This window comes from Monodon monoceros, unplaced genomic scaffold, assembly GCF_005190385.1.
Source record: "Monodon monoceros isolate NGI ecotype Baffin Bay Population unplaced genomic scaffold, NGI_Narwhal_1 Super_Scaffold_7, whole genome shotgun sequence".
Taxonomy (NCBI): Eukaryota; Metazoa; Chordata; class Mammalia; order Artiodactyla; family Monodontidae; genus Monodon; species Monodon monoceros.
The window spans coordinates 106,222,803-106,242,216 of record NW_021703784.1 but is presented as its reverse complement, the minus strand read 5'-3'; the positions used below and the strand labels follow the sequence as shown (position 1 = coordinate 106,242,216).

At 67.2% G+C, this 19,414-nt stretch overlaps 2 protein-coding genes across 5 annotated transcripts in view; one reads left to right on the top strand and one right to left on the bottom strand.

Moving 5' to 3' along the window:
• LSP1 (lymphocyte specific protein 1) overlaps positions 1-15,134 on the top strand; it is a 36,319-nt gene extending 21,185 nt beyond the window's left edge. For 3 of the 4 annotated variants that reach the window (XM_029207246.1, XM_029207247.1, XM_029207248.1), the window contains exons 2-11: positions 4,867-5,004; positions 6,033-6,200; positions 7,904-8,102; positions 8,449-8,538; positions 8,787-8,830; positions 9,002-9,083; positions 9,854-9,988; positions 10,327-10,404; positions 10,555-10,657; positions 14,699-15,134. In XM_029207246.1, coding sequence (XP_029063079.1) covers positions 4,867-5,004; positions 6,033-6,200; positions 7,904-8,102; positions 8,449-8,538; positions 8,787-8,830; positions 9,002-9,083; positions 9,854-9,988; positions 10,327-10,404; positions 10,555-10,644 — 1,024 coding nt within the window. In that variant the 3' untranslated portion in view covers positions 10,645-10,657; positions 14,699-15,134. The remainder of the gene's footprint in view (positions 1-4,866; positions 5,005-6,032; positions 6,201-7,903; positions 8,103-8,448; positions 8,539-8,786; positions 8,831-9,001; positions 9,084-9,853; positions 9,989-10,326; positions 10,405-10,554; positions 10,658-14,698) is intronic. The other variant, XM_029207249.1, reaches the window with a different exon arrangement.
• On the bottom strand, positions 12,205-14,824 carry LOC114887648 (basic proline-rich protein-like). The gene is made up of 4 exons (XM_029209429.1): positions 14,731-14,824; positions 14,375-14,575; positions 13,693-14,318; positions 12,205-13,569 (listed from the first exon to the last, which is right to left on the bottom strand). The coding sequence occupies exons 1-4, from the start codon at positions 14,822-14,824 to the stop codon at positions 12,205-12,207; spliced, it is 2,286 nt and encodes a 761-aa protein (XP_029065262.1).
• Positions 15,135-19,414: the final 4,280 nt, after the last annotated feature.

The following is a 19,414-nucleotide window of genomic DNA, read 5'->3' as shown; positions in this document are numbered from 1 at the left end:
TCTCTGCCCCTGAGTCCTGCCCCACAGGACTTTGGAAGAGCTGGCACTCCCGCACCCCCAGCAGAGGGGGACCCCGAGGCCCCCAGTGGAGGCTGACCGTGCAGGCTGGGCCTCAGCCATAAACCCTGTGACCGCCCCCCTGGACAGCAGGCCCTGGAGGTGCCCTGCAGGGCGGGGAGGGGCCGGAGGGAGGGAAACCAGAGGGAACCTCTGGCCTAGAGCCCCTAGGGGCTTGGTGCCCCCCAGCCTTTCCCTCTTGGGGTCCCCATGGCTCCCTTAGAGGTTATTCATCCCCAGGTGAGCCGGGGCCCCTCCCCACCTGCCATTCCTTCCTACTGGCTATCTCCCCGAGGTCTCCACACACCCCGCACGTCCAAGCTCAACTCAGTGCCCCCCCCCCCCCTCCGCCCACAAGGCTGACCCCTCCCAGGTTCCCACCTCTCCCCTCCTGGGGAGTTCTGGAGGCCTGTCCCTTTGCCCCTGCAGCACCCAGGCTGCAGCTTCCCCCTCCTCACTGCCCCCCACCCCCAGCTGGCATCTCCCCCTTCTCCACGTCCCAGCTGGGCCTCCTTCCCAAATGCTGATCTGACGGCACCTGTGCTGGCATGGGCTCGCCCGGGGACACCCCACGGGGGAGGCGGGGCACCACTCGGAGCTCTCCCTCCCGCTGGCCCTGCCTCTGCTCTTGCCCTCAGCCTCTGAGGCTCATCTTTCAGACTCAAGTTCAAGTTCGATTCCTGAGCTTCCCTGGACAGTGGGGTGGGGCTTGCCCTGTGGGGTGTCTCCCTGGCATAAGACACCCAGTGGGGTACAGACACGCCCAGGAAGGCACTGCTGAAGGGGGGTGGGCCGGGAGGGGGGCTGGACCAGTGCCAGGGCAGTCGGGAGGGCAAGGGGGCGGTGGCCAGGTTCCCAGCAGCCACGGCTCCCGTGCCCACACCCTCTGCCACCCCGCCCACTGCCCACCTGCTCGCTCGGGGCCATCTCTGTGCCTGGCTCACCCCTCACAGCTGCCTCACTGCACGGATGAGTGACAGCCAGCATCCCGGTGCCCGCCGTGGACCCTCCCCCGGGCTGCCTGGGCGGGACCCACGCTGCCCACCAGTGAGGGGCACCCCTTGAGTTGTGGGGCGCGGGTGCTGCCCAGGCACCACTGCCCTCTCCTGAGCTCCCGGCGGGGCCCAGTCTCTGCGCTCGGGGGCTGCTCTAAGCCGAGGTGGTGGGGGGTGCGTGCTGTCCCCCAGCCCCGGAAGCCAGGCTGGGTGGCCTCTCTGGGGCTCGGGCCCCCCCACACCCCGTCCCTTCACGCGTGGGCTCTGTGGTCACTTGAGGCGCCGGTTGCTCTGCAGATGTCCACCTTGGCGTACAAGACCCCAGGGCGGGGGGCACGGGAGGGGACTGGACACCTTGATGGTCACAAGGAGACAGGGGCCCCCTGCTCCGGCTGGGTGACCAGCCCAGCTCCCCAGGCCTCCCAGCCAGCTCCTGCCCGTGGTGTCCAGGGTACAATGGCCAGGAGGGTGCCCTGCAGGTCTCAAGGGGGAAGTTCCCCACTTCTGGCCTGGCCCGCAGGCCGGTCCTCCCTTGGGCTCCGGCCCCCCAGCTGAGCCCCGAAGCTCTTTCCAGAAGGCTGAAAAGCTTTCAGCGCCGAGAAGCAGGTGGGGTGGCCGTGAGCTGCCTGCAGGGGGCAGAGTCGAGACGGGACCGAGGCCTGATGCCCCCTCTGGAGCCACCACAGGGCAGGGGAGGAAGGAGGTTGGGACAGCGGGGAGGGCCAGACCAGGCCCGGGACTGGCACCATCGAAGCCTTGGTGGAGACTGGGGGGCTGCGGAGGAAGGAGAGGAGGGGCCCGGTAGGCGGTAGACGTGTTCAGCAGGGGTAGCCCCTGAACTTGGGGAGCCCAACTGAGGACAGGGGGCCATAGCCGGCCCGTTGGGGTCTGTGCACACTCGTGTACCTGGTGGGGCGAGGCGCCACGCTGGAGCGTGACACAGGGAGGGGGGGGTGCAGAGCCCATTCAGCAGCCCCTGGGGCTGAACCCTGGGCGCGCCCGGAGCCAGAGCAGACGCAGGAAAGAGATAATTGCATTTGTGCAGGAACACCAAATCCCTCGCAGCTGCGCACGGGCTGAGCCAGGGCCACGGGCGGGCCGGCCAGCCGACGCCAGCATCCTGACAGCTCCGCCGAGCGTGCCAAGGGGTCTGGGCCGCCGGCCGGGGGCGCCTTTCCCAGGCCAGGGGCCCCCACCCCACCCCAGGAGAGCCGCCCCCCTCTCAGTTCCCAGAACGAAACCCAGCTGTGGAACAGTGAGGGGGTGAGGTCATGGGAGGGGCCAGGAGGGGCGGCATTACTCACATCCTGGGGCAGGCGGGCGGGAAGGGAGGAGGCCCAGAGGAAAGGGGCTGCGCCGGCTCCGTCCTTGGGCCGCCGGGTCAGGGGCTGGGGGCCAGCGCAGCCTCTCCCAGTGTGGGGCTCTGGCGAGACCCCTACCCTGCTACCCTGCTCTGGCCCCCCTGAGCTCCCTGCCCCTGAGGGCTCAGGGGTCACATGCAGACGGCAGGGAGCAGGGGTGGCCCTTGCAGGGGCCAGCTCCTCAGGAGTAATGTTCTCAGAAAACATGCCTTGGCCTCTGGCCAGGCGCGTTGTCAGGACGACGGCAGGAAAACACTAAACAGAGTGCTGGGGCCCCCTGGACGGCCCGGGGCCTGGGCTGCCACCTTGCCCTCACCTTGCTCCCCTGCCCGACTCTGTCAGCACATGGACGTCCGTGTGCACACGTGTGTGCACAAGTGTGCCTGGTGGGGGGCGTTGGGACCCATGCGTGGAGTGTGGGTGTGTGCGCCCACGTGGGCCTGAGTGTTGGGCTCAGGAGAAAGTGTGTACGTACACGTGTGCATTCCTGCCACGTGTGCGTGTGAGTATGTGTTGGTGTGTGTGTGTGTGTGTGTGTGTGTGTGCCAGGGAGGCCCACTGTGCATTGCGCGGTTGAGTTTAGGCCTGCGTGGGGCTTTGCTGGCCGGGACACATCGCCCTACCGGTGGGCTGACCAGGCCGTGTGGCCTCTGCCCTCAGCTGTACCAGTGAAGGGTCCCCGGGGCTTGGGGGAGGGGCCTGGGGGGCAGGAGCTATCGTCCTGAGAGAGGCCCCACCAGGCCCACCCACACATCCCACTGGGGCCCGTGTACACACCCCCACACATTGGCCAAAAAAATCCCAAACGCCCAACGCAGCCACAGGCGTGTGCCGCTTCCACATGGCAGTGAAAGGGATGCAGTGCCGGTCTCACCCCTTGGAGGAATCCCCCCGGGTGCCCCCAGGCTGCCCCAGGAGAGGCTGTGGGCACCTTCTTTCCCCCCACTGCCCTGCTAGGCTTCTGCCCTCCATCTGGAGGGGCTGTTGGTGCTCATGTGGGGAGGAGCCCTGGACCCTAGGTCCCCAACATCCCCGAGATCACCCCAGGCTCTTCCTCCCCAGACAGGACGTGGCCCCCAGCCCCCAGCCGAGGGCCTGGAGCAGGACGCTGATGGGAGCCAGGTGTGGGGGATTAAGTGGCTCCCTGGGGCCCGGGTGGGGAGGGGGTGGGAGTCAAAGTCGCTTCTGAGGAGCGGCACGGGGCGGGGGGCGGACCGGGGGTGCCGAGGGCTGAGCAGGCGGTTCGGTTTGCGTGGCTGGGGTCCCGTGTGGCTGCCGCGGGGGGAGTGGGCCTCGAGCTGGGGCTATGGAGGGGCCTGGCTTTTGTCTGGGAGGCTCCGAGGAGACCTAGGAGAGATTAGATCATGTGCTGGCACGGCTGCCGGGACCACAGAGCCGGCCCACCCTGGCCAGGGGACGGGGGCCCTGAAGGAGCGGGCTGCGGGGTCAGGCGGGGGACACGGCAGGAAGGGGCTGAGACCCCAGCTCGGGGCAGTGAGCGCTGTAGAACGGAGACCCAGGACCCCTCTCCCGGGCTCTGGGGGAGCTGGGGTGGGCAGGCCGTGCCAGCTGGCCGAGGCCTGCGGTGCCCACCAGATGCCAACAGCCTGAGATCTGCTGGGCCAGGGCCAGGGTCGTCTGGCCCCGGACCCCCGGTCTCAGGCCGACCTTGTGTAGACCCGAGGGAGGAACCCCAGGAAGTGTGGGAGTGAGGTCCCTTGAGCCTGACTCTGCGTGGGCCTCCGTTTCCCCATTGACGGCACAGCCCGGAGAGACTCTGCACAGGGGCCGGGGGCGGGGGCAGTGTTGGGTGAGCTGAGAGGTCAGGTCCCGGCTGAAGGCAAGCCCTTTTCGGGTCCTCCAGCAGGGCCGCCGTCTCCCACAGCGCTGTGCTCCTGTGGGGCAGGAAGGATCGCCCCTGCTGGGATGGTCGCGTTAGGGGCGTGGCTGCCCAGCTGGGCCGCCTCTGGCCTGACCTCAGCCCAGGCCACCAGCGCCCAAGTGGCCGAGGCTACAGTCACTTGACTCAGGTAGAACGAACGAGTGACCCCAGCTGTCCGGCGGCCACAGCCAGCTCTCCGCACCTCAGCCGGCTCTTCCCGTACCCTCCGGGCCCTGCCTGGGGCCAAAGCTACACTAGCCAGTGTCCTGGCTCTCATGAGGTCCAGGGATCCAGCCTGCTGGAAGGGGATGGAGGGTCTGGTCCCATCCTTGGGGTTTCCCCAGGCCTGTCTGACCCAGGGGCCCCCACATCACCAGGAGGCACGTGGACGCCCAGAGACCAACAGCACCCTGGGACCTCCCCCAACCCGAGCACCCCTTCCCGACCACCCCTCAAGATCTCTGTTCTAAAGATGGGGAAACTGAGGCCTAGAGAGGCCTTGCTGGGGCCTGCTCGGACGGGGGAAGTGGGGTACGGGCCCCGGTGTTGACTCTTTCTCTGTGTCCCTCAGGCTCGCCACTCAGTGGAGCGTGGAAGGAGAGGAGGGTGCCGCCTTGGGGCAGTGCCAGCAGGAGAGGGCCTGGCAGCTTCGGGCCCAGGATGAGGGCGAAGGAGGCCAGTCCCTGGAGCAGCTAGAGCAGGAGAAGCTGTAAGCCGACACTGCCAGCTCACTTGTCCTGCGCCCCTGGGCAGAGGGCTCCCCCGGGGGTCAGGCCCTGGGCTGGAGGCCCCAGAGCAGCTGAGACGAGGAGTGGGGGGCCCAGCCCTGGAACCCGGGCCGGGGGGTGGGGGTGTCCTTAGGGTGTGGGTCATCACAGCCCCAGGTGCCAGCGGAGTCTGCCGGACACCTGGCCGGAGATGTGTGGAGCCACCCCCTACCGGCCAGCCTCCCGGGGTCCTGACTCCGGCCCTGGTCACCCTGCATGGTCCCCCTTGCTTGGACTGACTCTGAGCGCAGCTGTGGGGCCCTGGCCCCCGAGCCCCTTGCCCTAGTCCTTGCCATCTGTGACTCACTGAGGCCACATCCAACTTGGCGGGCCGAGGGCCGGCTTGTTCCCTCCCGGGGCCCGGGAGGCCTCTGTAGCTGGGCTGGGCTGTTTTTCCAATAACGCTCCCCCTCCCCCAGGCCCTGTTTTGTTCCATTTTCTCCGAGTCAGCAGCTCTGGGTGGAGTGGGGTGCTGTAGCGGTCAAGGCCCCTCGGGCCAGGTCCCTAGCCTAGCAGGCAGGGGCTGGGGGCAGGCAGGGACCACTGGACCACAGGCCCGCCGTGGGGGACAGGGTGCAGGGCTCAGGCGGGAGAGCAGAGGGAAACTCGGCCCTGACCCGCGGGGACCGTAGGTAGCAGGGGAGAGACACAGCCCAGCATTTGGGGAGCCCCAGGCTGAGCGGGGAGACGTAGCCCTGTTCTTGGGGAGCCCTGGCTTAATAGGGTGTGGCCCAGTCTTGGCCTCAGGTAGCTCCAGTCTGTGGGGGAGGCACAGTCCTGCCCTCAGGGATTCTCTGACAATGGGGGGGCCTCGGCCCGGCCGTGGGGTGCTGCCCCTGGGGCAGATGGGGTCTCCCGCACTTGGAGCCCAGGGTGTGAGAGAGGGAGGCGCTGTGGACGGGGTGGGGGTGGGGGGTCAGCCCCCTGCCCGGCATCTGGCCCAGCCCTGAGAACGTGCCTGCTCTTTCAGCCTCAGCCCGAAGCCCTCGGAGGGCCCTGAACTGGACGAGGACGAGGGTTTCGGCGACTGGTCCCAGAAGCCGGAGCAGCGGCGGCAGCACTGCGGGGCTGGGGAGACCGCGGACGGTGGGGCCCCCCCTCGGGGCGAGAGTCCGGAGGGGGGGCAGGAGGAGGACAGGCAAGTGGGGGTCAGAGCGTGGAGGAGGGGTGCTCTGTCCAAGCCCCCTAACCTGTGTCCGAGCGGCTCCCTCCGCTCCCGCCACCCCAGTGGCCCCCCAAAATGCCCCCGTGGCCGTAGGGGGGGAAGGAGGAAGAGAACGAGACAGGAGGGCGGCGGCGGGGGTGCTGGTGCCGCGGGTGGGACGGGAGGAATCTCGTTGCTGGGCTCCCCAGGGCCCCGGCCTGTCCAGACCAGCTGCGGCCGCCGGGCGGTTACTCCATCAGCACATCTGCAGCCCACTGACGTCAGGGAGGCCCTGCGCCCCCGCCGCCGCCCCTTCCTCCCCCGGGGCAGCGAGCTCCATTCCCACGGAGGGGAGCAGGTATTTCCAGATGTGCGGCCGCCAGTCGGCCTGGGGGGACAAGCTTTCCAGATGTGCAGGCGCTCTGAACCAGGGCAGGCAGGGGGAGGGGCCCTGGGCTGGGGTCTGCTCTGGAGCCTCACCCACCCCCCACCCCGGGGGTCTGAGCCGCTCTCAGCACCCCACAGGCCGGGGTCAGGGGCCCAGCTCCGCTCGGCAGCTCCAGGCTCGGGGCCCTGTAGCCTCGAGGGTCGCCGGAGCCCCTCTTGGCCACCTCCCGTCCCCTCCTAGGTCCCTGAAGCAGCCCCGAGCTCTCGCTAAGACCCCTCCCGTCACTCCACCACCCCTTCCCATCCACGCTCAGAGCCAGCTGCCTGGCCGGGGCCCTGCTCCTGGCGTGGCCCTCTACCCACGGCCGCCCTCCAGGCCTCAGTTTCCCCCATCTGTCTCTGCGTTTCTGAGCTGGGGGCGGGGGGCAGGGGCAGCAGGGTGGCCCGTCCACTGGCGCTGGGATGGCTGCAGCCCTGCCGGTCCTGTTCCCTTTGTCCCCAACTGGCCGCCCAACAGCAGGGGGCACTATAGCTCTTCTGTGGACCCTCCTGCTCTCGCCAGGCCTCCCTGCCCCCCGCACCTGCCTGGCCTCCTGTAGCCCAGCTGAATGGGCCCTCTGTGAGCCTGCCGCTGGCTCGGACCCCGGCCCACCTTGGGTGGTGGTCTGGGTCTTGGCTGGCACGAACACCGAGGGGCCTGAAATCATGGAAAATGCGAGAATTTCCCATCTTCTTCTCCAGGGTCAGTCCCGCTCCAGTGCAGAGTCGCGCAGGCTGCCAGCGGCTTGGCCTCCCCCGCGCCCCACAGCCAGCCTGGTCAGCCCTGCTCCTCGCGGCTGCGGCCCTCGCTGTGACCCCAGCCCTTGCCTTGTCCCTCAGTTGACCAGCCCCCAGACAAGCCTCAGACCCCACCTAGCTCCCACCTGCCGCCCAGGCCCGCTCGCCCCAACACGGAGCAGGCCAGGAGCAGGGGGCCCAGGCGGCCCCGGCCCCAGGAGGCCAGCCGGCAGGGACACCAACAAGTGAGACACGGGCCAGGGATGGTCCTGAGGGCCTGGAGCCTGGGCCTAGCCTCAGTGTGCGGGGATGGGGCGGTGGGCACTGGTCACATGGCCCTGGGGACAGAGGGCAGGCTCTGAGGTCCTTGGGCTCACTTCCCCAAAGAGGCCGGGGTCTTGAGATTCCTGGGCACTTAACTGGTCTGACCACCCATCTTACAGATGGGGAGACTGAGGCTTGGAAACGGGAAGGGACTCGAAGTGATCAAATGACCTTCGATCTCTTGGATTGCCTCCCCCTCCCCGCCACAGGCCCCGCCAGCACACCTTTGGGAGCCAGGGTGGCAACGAGCTGACCCCAGCCGGGGTCTGTCTGGAGGAGCTGCGTCTGAGCCCCGACTCAGAGCCCCAGGAGGGGCCGGGAACAGAGGACACAGAGCCCAAAGGCCCCGAGGGAGCCGTCCAGGGCAGCCCAGGGCTGGCAGAGACCAAGGAGGTAGAGGATGAGCAGGTGCCGGCGGCTCCCCTAAGGGTCTGGGCACACCCTGGCCCCCGGGCTGCCTCTGTCTCTGCTTCCTGCATGCCCTGCGGGCCTCGTGGGATGGGCCCGGAGGGAGCCAGCACCCCCGCAGCCTCAGAGGGTGGTGGGGTTGGTGACCCTGCCTGATGGAACAACGCTTTCCCGGACTCACCAGCTCCTGCTGCCGAGAGTTCCAGAACCAGAGAATGGCAGGGCGGGAAAGGACCTGAGGCCCAGGGAGGGGAAGGTGTTTCCTTCAACCAGTCCCGGGTGGGGCAGGAGGGGTGCAAAGGGGGCGACCATTCAGACCCCGTAACCGCAGACGTTCTGTTCCCAGCACCAGAGATGCCAGCAGCGCAGGGCGCCCAGCCCCTTGGTCTTGGAGGGGACGGACCCGGGCTCGCCTCCCCTGAGCCCCAGCACCAAAGTAGGTTAAGCCCCAAAGCCTAGTCCTCTGTCCCGGACTCATGACCAATGACAGTCCCAGAGAGGCAGCCACAGGGCAGCTCCAGAACAGGAGCACGGCCTCCTCCTTCTCTGCCAGGATGGCTCTCAGCAGAGCCTTGTGAAACGCATAAACTGGGCGATGGGACTGGTGGGTGGGAGCAGCTGGGAGGGGTGGGCTGGGGGCCTTGCTCTGGCTTCGGAGGCTCAGTCTCCGCCCGCCCTCCACAGCTCAGCGACAGAACTGAGTCCCTGCACCGCTCCATTCAGAAGAGGTATGTCTGGTTGCTTCCCAGGCAGGACTCGGGGATCTCCAAGGGAGGGTTGAAGAGGGGACCCTACTGGAATGGAGATCTGGGGGCCCGAGAAAGCTCTGGTAGGAGCTCAGGGTGGGCATAGAAGCTGAGTGAGGGGGCCTGGGCCATGACCCTTCTCCTCTCCTCCAGTAACAGCATGAAGAAGTCCCAGCCAGCCCTGCCCATCTCCACGATTGAAGAGAGGCTGGAGCAGTACACGCAGGCCATCGAGGTGCGCACAGGCCCCTCCGCTTCTGCAGGGCCTCCTCCATTCGTGCACCCATTTCTCCAGCCAACCAATGTCTCTCCATCCAACCAGCTCCTGTCCTTTCACCTGTACTCTTCCATCCAGCCAACACCCTTTATCCAACCAACCCACTCCATCCAACCAGGGTCCCTCCATTGATCCTACACGCCCCCACATCCAACTAACTAACACCCTTTTATTCAACTAACACTCTTCCATCCAATCTACACCCCTCCATCCAACCAACACTACTCCATCCAACCAACACCCCTCCATCCTATCAAGGTCTTTCCATTCAGTCAATGTCCTTTCGTCCAACCACTATTTTTTGTTTGACCAATGTTCCTCTACACAACCAACACCACTCCCTCCAACCAACACCCCTCCATCCACTTTCATCCAATTAGCTCCCCTCCATCCAACCATCACTCCATCCAACCAACACCTTTCCGTTCAACCCCTGCTCCTCCGACCCTGTGCCAGGGGCAGCACGAGGACAGCCCCACATTTGTCTCATATCTCACCCATCACCTGTGCTCTGCAGAGCAAGGGGGGTGTTTCACAAGTACACCGAGGGGAGGAAGACACGTTTTTCCAGAGCGCCTTCTTCCAGCCCTGCGTTGGATAAGCAGTCCTGGGGGAATGCAACCATACAGAGGACATCATCTGTGTGCCGAAGCGGCTCACACAGGCCTCTCTGATGTGTTCCATGTGGCTGTCCAGTAAAGTGGTCCTGGGCTCTGTCTCCTCTGCAGACCTCTGGCCGGACCCCAAAGCTAGCCCGCCAGCCGTCCATCGAGCTGCCCAGCATGGCCGTGGCGAGCACCAAGAGTCGCTGGGAGACGGGAGAGGTGCAGGCTCAGTCCTCCGCCAAGTCCCCCGCCTGCAAGGTAGGCTCCCATCCCGGGGCACGGCTGGGCTCCCTCTGGAAGGCTAGCGTGAGACTGTCCAGGCTGAAGTATGGGCAGAGGGCACTGTGGTGCATGGGGGATGGGGTCTCCGCCAGGCTGGCTCCTGTGGAGGGCTGCGTGGGAAGGCTGCTGGGCCAGGTGAAGATGGACCATGTCACCTTCCCTTCCCGGCCTCTTCCCCTGGACTGTCACCCAAGGAGGCAGGTGTGCGGGCCCCGGGGCCTTGGCGCTGCGAGGCCAGGCAGGAGAAGTGACGAGGGCTCCAAGCCCCCAAGTCAGGGCTCTGCCCCTGTGATGTGGCCGCCTTCTGCCCCCAGGATATTGTAGCTGGAGACCTGAGCAAGAGGAACCTCTGGGAGCAGAAAGGAGGCCCCAAGGCTTCAACGATGCTTAAGGTAGAGTCGGAATGTGACTGACGCGGGAGGGCGGGTCCAGCGGGTGAGGGGAAGGAGAGCTGCCCTCAGCACACCTTGGGGGGCTTCCAAGAGGCAGCGCCATCTCCCTCTGCGCCTCTCACCTTTGCTCTCCACCTCCTTCCCCGACAGAGCACCCCGTCTGCGAAGAGGTACAAGTTTGTGGCCACTGGACACGGGAAGTACGAGAAAGTGCTCGTGGACGAGGGCTCGGCGCCCTAGGCCGTCCTTCTCGGTGAGTCGGGGGCGGCGGCCAGAGCACGACGTGTCGTGGGCAGAATTCGCCGCTCTGGGTGCGTGGTGGCAGGGACTGCGAGGTGACATGTGAGGGCTGAATGCCTGGCCTCAGAGCTGGCCACAGCCCGTCTCTGCTGGTCCTCCAGTCCACAGACTCGTGCCCCCTCCCACCCCACCATCCCCTGGTTGCTGCCCTGCTCCCGTAGCCCACAGGGAAGCGCAGACTCCCTGCTGGGAGGAGGCCCCCATCTCCCAGCCGGGCTCCTCGGGCAGGTGAGCCCGGCCCGGCCACCACAGGGTGAGCGTGGCAGGAGGGGGTTGACACGGAGCCCTGGGAGCTCAGGTTCCCACCTGGCAGTGGGCTGTGAGGGTTTCAAAGGAGCCAGAACCTTGTCCTCACCCTCCTGCCCCAGTGAGGAGCCGCTCCCGTTTCCACCGCCCACCCCGGCACCTGGTGAAGAGTCAGAAAGGTGACCCGCTGCCATGGTTACGGTTACGCACACTTTTATTAGCGGCCTGGGTCCCAGGATCTGTTTACAGCATCCATCATGTCCCCTCCTGACGGCTTCCTCCCCTTCTGAGTCCTGCTCCGGGGGCTGCGGCTGGAGCTTCCCCCCAGCACCTCCGTGTCCCCCTCGTATCACGGCTGCCCCGTCTGGGCCCCAGCTCTTGTCCCGAGTCAGACCCCAGCTGAGTGCAGACTGGGGGTCCCCATCGCTGCCCCCTCTGGGCCACAGCCCCCCCCCCCCCCCGCCACTTGGCCAGGCTGACTTCGGACCTCCCTCCTCATCCAGCATCTAGGCTGAGACCCCACCCCTCTGTCTCCCATCAGCGAGTCCCCCTCAAGCTCTGCACCCAGGCGGGGGGAGCAGAGGTGACAGTGAAGGGGCAGGGGTGTGGGGCCAGCTCCCACCCGGGCCTGGACCTGGCTCCCCGCACCTGTCAGGCCTCCGTCCTTGGGAGGCGCGGCTGTCAAGCCGCCGATGCAGCTAACGGAGCCCACGGTGCCTGCGACTGAGTCACCCCAACCACTCCCACTCCGCACGACAGCATAACTCGTCCCCCCAACCTTTCTCGGCAGAAGGGCGGGGGCCCCAGAATCCTGCTCATCCTGTCAATCATCAGGGCTCATCACCCAGAGCATGTGGGGCTCAGCTGGGCCCTGATCCCCGCCTGCAGCTTCCCTGGACCCAGGCAGGCCCTCCCAGGTCTCGCTGGTGACCACCTCCTGCACTCCTGCCGCAAGCCCCCGTGAGGACACTCAGGCCGGCCCTGCCCTGCAGGGTCACGCATGCAGCCCCAGCCTCAGAGCAGACTTGTGTTCGGTCTGTCTCCCCAGAAGTTCACCCCAGAAGTCCCCACCCCCCACCCCAATGCAGAGCCCTCCCTGCCCCTCCACACCATCCAAACCCGCCGCCTCCTTAATCCCAGCCGCTCCCGGCCGCGTCCCACCTCCCACCACGGTCCTTTGTGGCTGCGGCTTCCCAGCTGGACCCTCAGCCCCTCTTCTGTCCACCCCACGGTCCTGGGGTCCCCCCCGGCCATTCACTGGAGCCTCCAGCCAGCTGCCGAACGATTGAAGTTCTTGGGCTGGGGGCTCAGGGCCGGGATGGGGTAGCGCATGGGAGGGGGCTGGGCGGCCACCTCCTGCAGTTTCCGGGCGTTGAAGCGAGGCCAGCAAAGGAAGGGCAGGCGGCTGAGGCCAGGCGGGGCGCGCACCCCATCCCGGGGCCCCACCTGGCCGCCACGGGGCTCTGCCACTGACATGCGGCACAGCACTGCGTCCCACATCCTGGAGGGCCGTGAGGCGGGGGCCGGCCGGGGCGCCGAGTCAGTGGGGGCTGCCCCTCCCAGCCCCGCGTGCCCCGGGCTCGGCTCCGGCCCCGGGAGGGGCGCCTCTTCCAGCAGCTGCTTCGTGAGGCGTGTCCAGCCGCTGAGCTGGGGCTTGGGCGCGACTCTGGGGACAGGGCACGGGCGGGGGCCTGACGGTGGGGCAGGGGCTGAGGCCTCTCGGGGGCTGGAGGCCTGCTCAGCTTCGGCGGCAGGGCCGGCCGGGGCGGGGTCCTCCCGGTGCCCAGCTTCGGGGGCCACGGAGGCTGGCCTGTAAGGTGAGGGTCCTGGTGAGCGGTAGGTGGGGGCAGTGGACACCACCACCCGGCTGCTGGCCTCTCTGGGCCCCGAGGCCTGGAAGCCGGGGGCCGGCCTGGGCACAGAGGGCTCGCCGTGCCGAGGGCTGGCAGCCTGGGCCCTGGCGGGCAGTGAGTGGATGCGGACCACAGGCAGCAGGGGCTGAGCCCTGGGAGGGCGGATGGCTGTGCCCTGGGCCCGGTCGCCAGGCCCACCATCCGGGGCCATCGGGAAGGGCTCAGGGGTCCCGGCCTGCGGGGACGGTGCCCGGCGGAAGTGCACCTGGCTGATGTGGGTGCCCCTCACGGTGGGGCCTGAGACCTGGGCAAAGCCGCAGGGGGACTGGGCGGGTTCTGGCACCGGGGCTGCGAGCCGGGGCCCCGTGGGCTTGGAGTGTGAAGCCAGGCTCCTGAGCTGGGTGAGGCTGGTGGAGAACGTGGACCTCTGCAGGGGGGACGCCACGTGGTGGATGACGTGGGTGTGGGGGGAGCAGGGCAGGGTGGCCACCGCCCGTGGCGCCTCCGCGAGCCGCGGGGCCGGGGTCTCCTGGTCATGGCCGGCCTCGCTCACGGGCGATAAGGACGTGCGGAAAGGCCCGGGCGGGGCAGGCGGCCCGGCCCTGCTCGTCCTCTTCCGGGCTGCCTTCCTCAGGAGCTTCTGCAGACGCAGGTTGTCCTTCCCGGGCTTGGGCAGCAGCGGTGGGGGGTGTCCCGGGGGCCCCGGGGGGCACCGGCCAGCCATCTCAGGGGCCACGGAGGCAGCCGAGGTGAGCATCGCTGCACCCTAGGGTGGGCGGGAGGGACAGCCGTGGGCCCAACCCTCCTCCCCACAGGCCGCCTCCCTGCGGGAGGGCACACAGCCCCTAGTCACGCAGAGGACCCAGGCCCAGAGGGCCTGCAGCCTGACCGTCAGAAGCTCTGCTCCCTCAGCACGTGGCCCCTGCCACGCGCGCTCCAGGCATGAGCGTTTGCACGCCCATGGGGCGGCCCCACCATCATTCCGCTTTAGAAACGAGCCCACGGAGGCCCGAGGTGCTCCGTGGGTGACGGAGGAGGGCTGGGACCTGGCTCCGGGTGCCGCCCGTGTGCACAGTGGGGGCCAGGAGACGCACAGGCGGGCGCCAAGCGGGGGGCACGTGCTGGGCCGGCCGCCTGCGAGGGCAGGAAGAGTGCCCGCCCGCAAGCGTGAGGGCCGCCTTGCTGTCGCCGGCCTGACCACAGGCGCGCCCGCTGCGAGCCAGCGGAGAGGCGGCGGCGGCCAGAGGCTCGGGAAGGCTGCGGCTGCGTCATCAGAGGTAGACGGCGTGGGAGGTGGGAGCGGTTTTCGCTGAGCTACGCTAAACGGGATGTTCCCGCAGACGTCCCGGCGGGGTGGTCCCGGCCAAGCCGCCCGCCCTGGTTTCTGGGCGCCACGTGCTCCCGAGGACGTTGACAAATGGCGGCTGGGCCGAGCCAGGGCCGCCGGCCTGGGGGAGGAGGGAGGCCTGGGGGCTGCCGCCATGAGGCCGGCTCTGTCAGGCAGGAGCGCGTCGTCTGCTCGGGGAGGGGCCCGAGGGGTCTGCTGGGGCTCGCTCTGGGCTGCTGCCCACCTCGGTGAGGGGGGGCCGGGACCCCAGGGTTAGGCTGGGGGCTGTCAGGCCAGCTGGCAAACAGGCAGTAGGCAGCGTCCCTCCACCCTGAATCCCGAGCAGGGCCCAGGGCACCAGAGCGCGGTATCAGGAAGCAGGCTTCCAGGCCGGAGGTGGACACAGGGTTTCGGGGGCTGTCGCAGGGAGGCTGCTCCTCCTGGGCTGGGGGGAGCGGGGTGGGATGGGCAGGCCAGGGACCCCCAGAGAGAGGCTGCAGGCCCGGACAGGCAGAGCCACGGCCCCTCCTCGGACTGCAGCCTGATGCTCCTCCGACCTGTGTTTCAGCTTTCCCAAGGCTGCAGCACCGCCGGCGGCACCTCCTGGCTCCCGACCCACGTGCCCGGGGGAGAGGCCGGCCAGATGAACGCCCCCCCGCCCCCCACTGGCCCCGCCGAAGAAGCTGCTTCTCATGGTCTGCCTGGCCCGCGTGCACCCCCGACATCCGTCACCTCTTGCTCCTGGACCCTCCAACCTTTCCCTCTGACCCCCAGCTCTGCCCCTCACAGTTCCGGGAGGAAAGGAACTCTGGCTGTTGGTTGGCAAAAGGACCACCTCCAGAGAAGCTGCAAGCTCCCAGGGAAGGCGCAGCCGGTGCAGAGAGAGGCCACGTGCTGGGGCCTCCGTGTCCAAAGCCACCAGCACCCGCAACAGCACTGGGCCCCCCGCCCCGCCCCGCTTGCAGCCCTCCACTTTGTGCAGTAAACTCCCTTTGGTGTCTCCACGTGCTGGCTCTCTGGGGCTCACTGACGGGGGAGGGGCAGGGAGCAGGGCCCATCGGAAAGGCCATCCGCCCTGCACAGTGGTAGGGCCCAGGCCTCTGGCCTTCAGATTTGGACACTGTCCTGTCCAGTGGCCTTCTGTGTGCTAGGCTCTGGGGTCTCTGAGTGTAGTCAGGGTGAATGTGATGGGTGGGGGCTCAGTCGTCCTCTTCCACTGTGGTACTTGCCCCTTGACTGGCCCCTTATAAACTCTACAGCCCCTGAAACACTGTGCACTTCTGGTCTGTGCCCCTAGACTGTGCACCCTTTGAGTACAAGACCCATCTTGGGGTCATCCCTTCCCAGCACCCAGGAGGTGCTCAGTGAAGATTTGGTGGATGGATGGATGAGTGGATGATGGATGATGGCTGGATGCAGGGATGGAGGAAAGGACGGATAGGTAGGTGACTGGATGGCTGGATGGATGGGTGGATGGTCAGGTGGTTGGATAGATGGATGGAAAGATGGATGGATGACTGGATGGAGGCATGGATGGATGGATGGATGGGTGGATGACTGGATGGAGGCATGGATGGATGGATGGGTGGATGGGTGGATGGTGGGATGGGTGGAAGGATGGATGGATGGGTGGATGGTGGGATGGGTGGAAGGATGGATTGGTGTATAAATAGAAAGAGAGGTGTTGAATCCCTGGGTGATGGGTGGGTAGTTAAAGAACAGGTGGATGGGTGGGTCTGCAGAAGGGATGAGAGGTCAATGTGCAGAGAGTAGACAGGAGAAGAGATGGAGAGGCAGTCAGATCAACGCCTGCTTCACAGGACGGTGGGTGGATGGCTGGTGGGCGGGTGGACACTTGGTGGGGGTGGATGGATGGACGATGGACGGGGGGAAGGCAGGAGGGAAGGAGGGAGGGAGGGAAACAGACAGTGACGGCGAGGATGTACCTGTGAAAATGGAGGTGCAGTGGGTGGATGGACACGTGTGTGAAGGCGGGGACAGGGTGGGGCTGTCCTCCCAAGCCCACCCCCCACGCCCGGCCTGTGCACAGGTCTAACATGAGGCCCTGCTGCCCTCGGAGTCAGGGGAGCCCCTTCGAAGAGCAGGCCCTCTAGACCTTTGGCATTCGAGGCCTGGGTCTGCTCAGAACCTGTTTTCCAAAGTCTTTGTGGTCAAACTCTTGCTGCCTCCCAAGGGGAGCGTGAACACGGACAGCTCGGAGGTGTTAGAAATCAGCTATGTCACGCCTTTGTCGCCCGTGGCCCACTTCTGAGGGTGCATCAGGGCTGTGCTCTGCCAGCTGGGGAGCTTCTCCCAGGGGACGCGCCCCTCCTGTCCACCTGGCTGGGTGGGACGTTAGCCGAGGGCAGCAGGCAGAGGCAGCCACATGGCCCACTGGACGGCCAGAGGGGACCAGAGTGGATGGCACTGAGGGGCGAGTGGCGGGTAGGGTGGGCAGTGCCAGGAGAGCAGCCAGCCACTCAGCCCTTATCCAGCACAGCCCCTCTCGGGCTCCTTGGCACTCGGCCCGGCCTCGGGGACAAGGACACAGGGTCTGTCTCCTCTGCGGTGGTGACAACCGGCCCCTGCCTTGCAGAACCTGGGGGTCAGGGCCTGCCCACCACAGAGGTGGAGAGGCTCAGGGGAGCCATTGCCCGGGTGCTGGCCCTCTGCCCTCCGTTCTGACTGCCTGAGAGGCCCCGCCAGGCACCCTTCTGCTCCCCTGCTGCAGGCACTGGATGCCAGCCCCGCACAGAGCAAAACTATTACAACTCCCGCAGAAGCCCGCAGGGCGTGTGGAGCAGCAGCAGCGCAGGCTGGGAAAGGCTCATCCCCGAAGTGCTGTGTCAGCAGCTTCTATCTGGGGCCTGGCAGAGCCCGAGCCCGTGGGCCGGGCTGACCGGGAGCTTGGCTGGCACTGGCGCGGGCACCCAGGTCAGCTCAGGGCTACCAGGCGAGGTTCGAGGTTCAAGGTCCCCGGGCCTCGCCACCCTCAACCGTGCACACTGCGGGCCAGGACCAAGATTGAGGGACCCCTGCCCTTCCCCACCACCCTGAGGGTCGCCCCTGCAGAAACCGACAGCCAAATCTTTGGGGGGACCGGGCCCCCACGGCCTCCCCACTGCTCCCCGGCTCAGCTCAGCTTTGCGGACTTGAGAAGCCCACCCCACTCCTACTGTCTCCGGGTGGAGGCCCCGCCCCAGCAGCCCTCAAATCCTTCCTGGGGTTGAGACCAGTCCCGTGCCTCCACCCCAGGTCTCCAGCCCCCTCCAGCCCCTCGGGGCGGCCCTGCCCTGCCCCCCTCTCCTCCCACCCCAGCCTGGCCTGGCCAGGTGGACCGGGGTGTGGATTACCTGTCGCAGGCCCTCGGCGGCCAGCAGCCCGTCCAGCAGTGCCTGCTCGAGGCTGTCCTGTGGCACCACGGGCCTGGCACCCCGAGGGGTAGGTTGCCGATACCCAAAATAAAATCTGCTCCATCCCTCTGACCTCAGCGCCCTCTCTCTGGCTCAGCTCGCTCACGGGACACTGAGCAGACAGCCACCTTCCTCTGCTGGCCGAGCAGGGCCACTGCAGGGCCATGGAGTGCCCACCTGTGGGTGCAGCCCCCAAGAGCACCCCAGGCCCGTGGGAGGTGTGGCCGGCAGCTCCCAGGAGCGAGACACCCACAGTCGGCGGGGCTGGGTGCACAGGGGCTTCCCAGACTCAGCGCTGCCTGCTGCGCCCTCCCCACGCGCGCACCTGCCACCGCGGGGGCGGGGGTGGTGTGTCACTCTAGCAGAGTGAGGGGACCCAGCCCTGGAAGGGCTGTCGGCTCCCACCGTGAGGGCAAGCTGGGCCAGGGCGGCCCCAGCAGCCGCTCGGGGGCCTTTTGCAGAAGTGGCTCTACAGCTGACCCCACGGGACAGACAGTTGGTCAGAGTCAGCCGAGGGTCGGGCACGCGTGTGGCCCGTCAAACGCGCTCCCATCCGAGGACATGGACAGGAGGAGGAATTCAGAGTTCCGACAAGGGAGGCGGGAACGGCCCCAGCAGCTCTGGCCTTCGGGGGCTTCCCGCCCCCAGGAGCTCTGGGGAGGGGCTCTGTCCTGCCCACTGGGGGCCCAGGGCTCTGGCTCCCCTTGCTGTGGACGGTGGGCCCACCCTGCCTATCTCGGGTCTCCGTAGCCTTGTCTCCAATGTGTAGAAATTGGATGAGGTGCTGAGAGAAACCTTCCAGAAGGCTCTGGGGACCCAGAGTGGGGCGCAGAGCCAGGGGAAGCCCGGGCTGGGGTGTGAGAGCCAGTCGTCCTGACGCCCCTAAGCCTCCAGAAGGCAGGCGCTTCACCTGAGTCTCCTTGGGGCCAAGCCCTGTCCCGCGCTCCAGCCCACCAGCCGTTGCTCTGGATCAGGTCAGCATCCATGGCCCCTGCCACCCGTGACCGACCAGCCCCTCGCCTGGAGCCTTCCACGTCTGGAAGGAGGCTTGGGGCTTCTCTTTCCTACTCTGTGTCTCAGTTTCCCTGATTCGAGGCGGGGGGCGTAGGAGCTCGTGGCCTCACTGGCCAGCGTGGGGACCATGGAAAGCCCCGGGTGAGGTGTCTGCCGGTTGGATGGTGCCACCTGGAGTCCCGAGCAAAGAAAGACTGGGCTCCACGGGCGAACGGTGGAGCCCGCTGTGGGCAGCACCCTGAGCCTGGCCCGTGGCGAGAGAGAGGCCTGCAGGGTCAGGACCCCCACACAGTGAGCTCCCGGGCAGACCTCAGAGGTGTGGCCCCTAGCGTTGGGAGGCACCAGCCACTGGGGAGATGCCAGACCCCCCAGTCAGACTTGAGTTAGTATTTCTGTTGCCCATTTATGCTGTATGTCCTAACGCCATCACGCAGAGAACCACTCAGTGGGGCTCGGACCTGCTGAGGGCCTGGCCGAAGACTCACAGGGTCTTCCACTCCTTGGGGGTCTCAGGGACCTCCTGCCGCTGCCTCTGATGGGGAGGCGGAGGGGGCCTGGGGCCTGCGTAATGCAAACTGGCCGGGCAGACGCCTTTCCTGGGCAGACACCTCGGAGGGAGGGGCAGCTCCCCCGGGGAAGATGGGGCCCCAGCTCTGGGGACCCCACACCAGCCTGGCCCAAGGAGAGCCCTCAGCTTCCTCCCTAGGGCCACCCAATGCCCTCCTTCACCCTCCTCCTCCCGTGAAGAATGTGCCCACTGTCAGAGAGTAAAAATAGAAGCTGACACTTCCTGGGGGAGGAGGGCGGCCCTTGTCTCCTTCCCCCCCATCCTCGCCTCCTTGGGCCCCCTCCTCTGT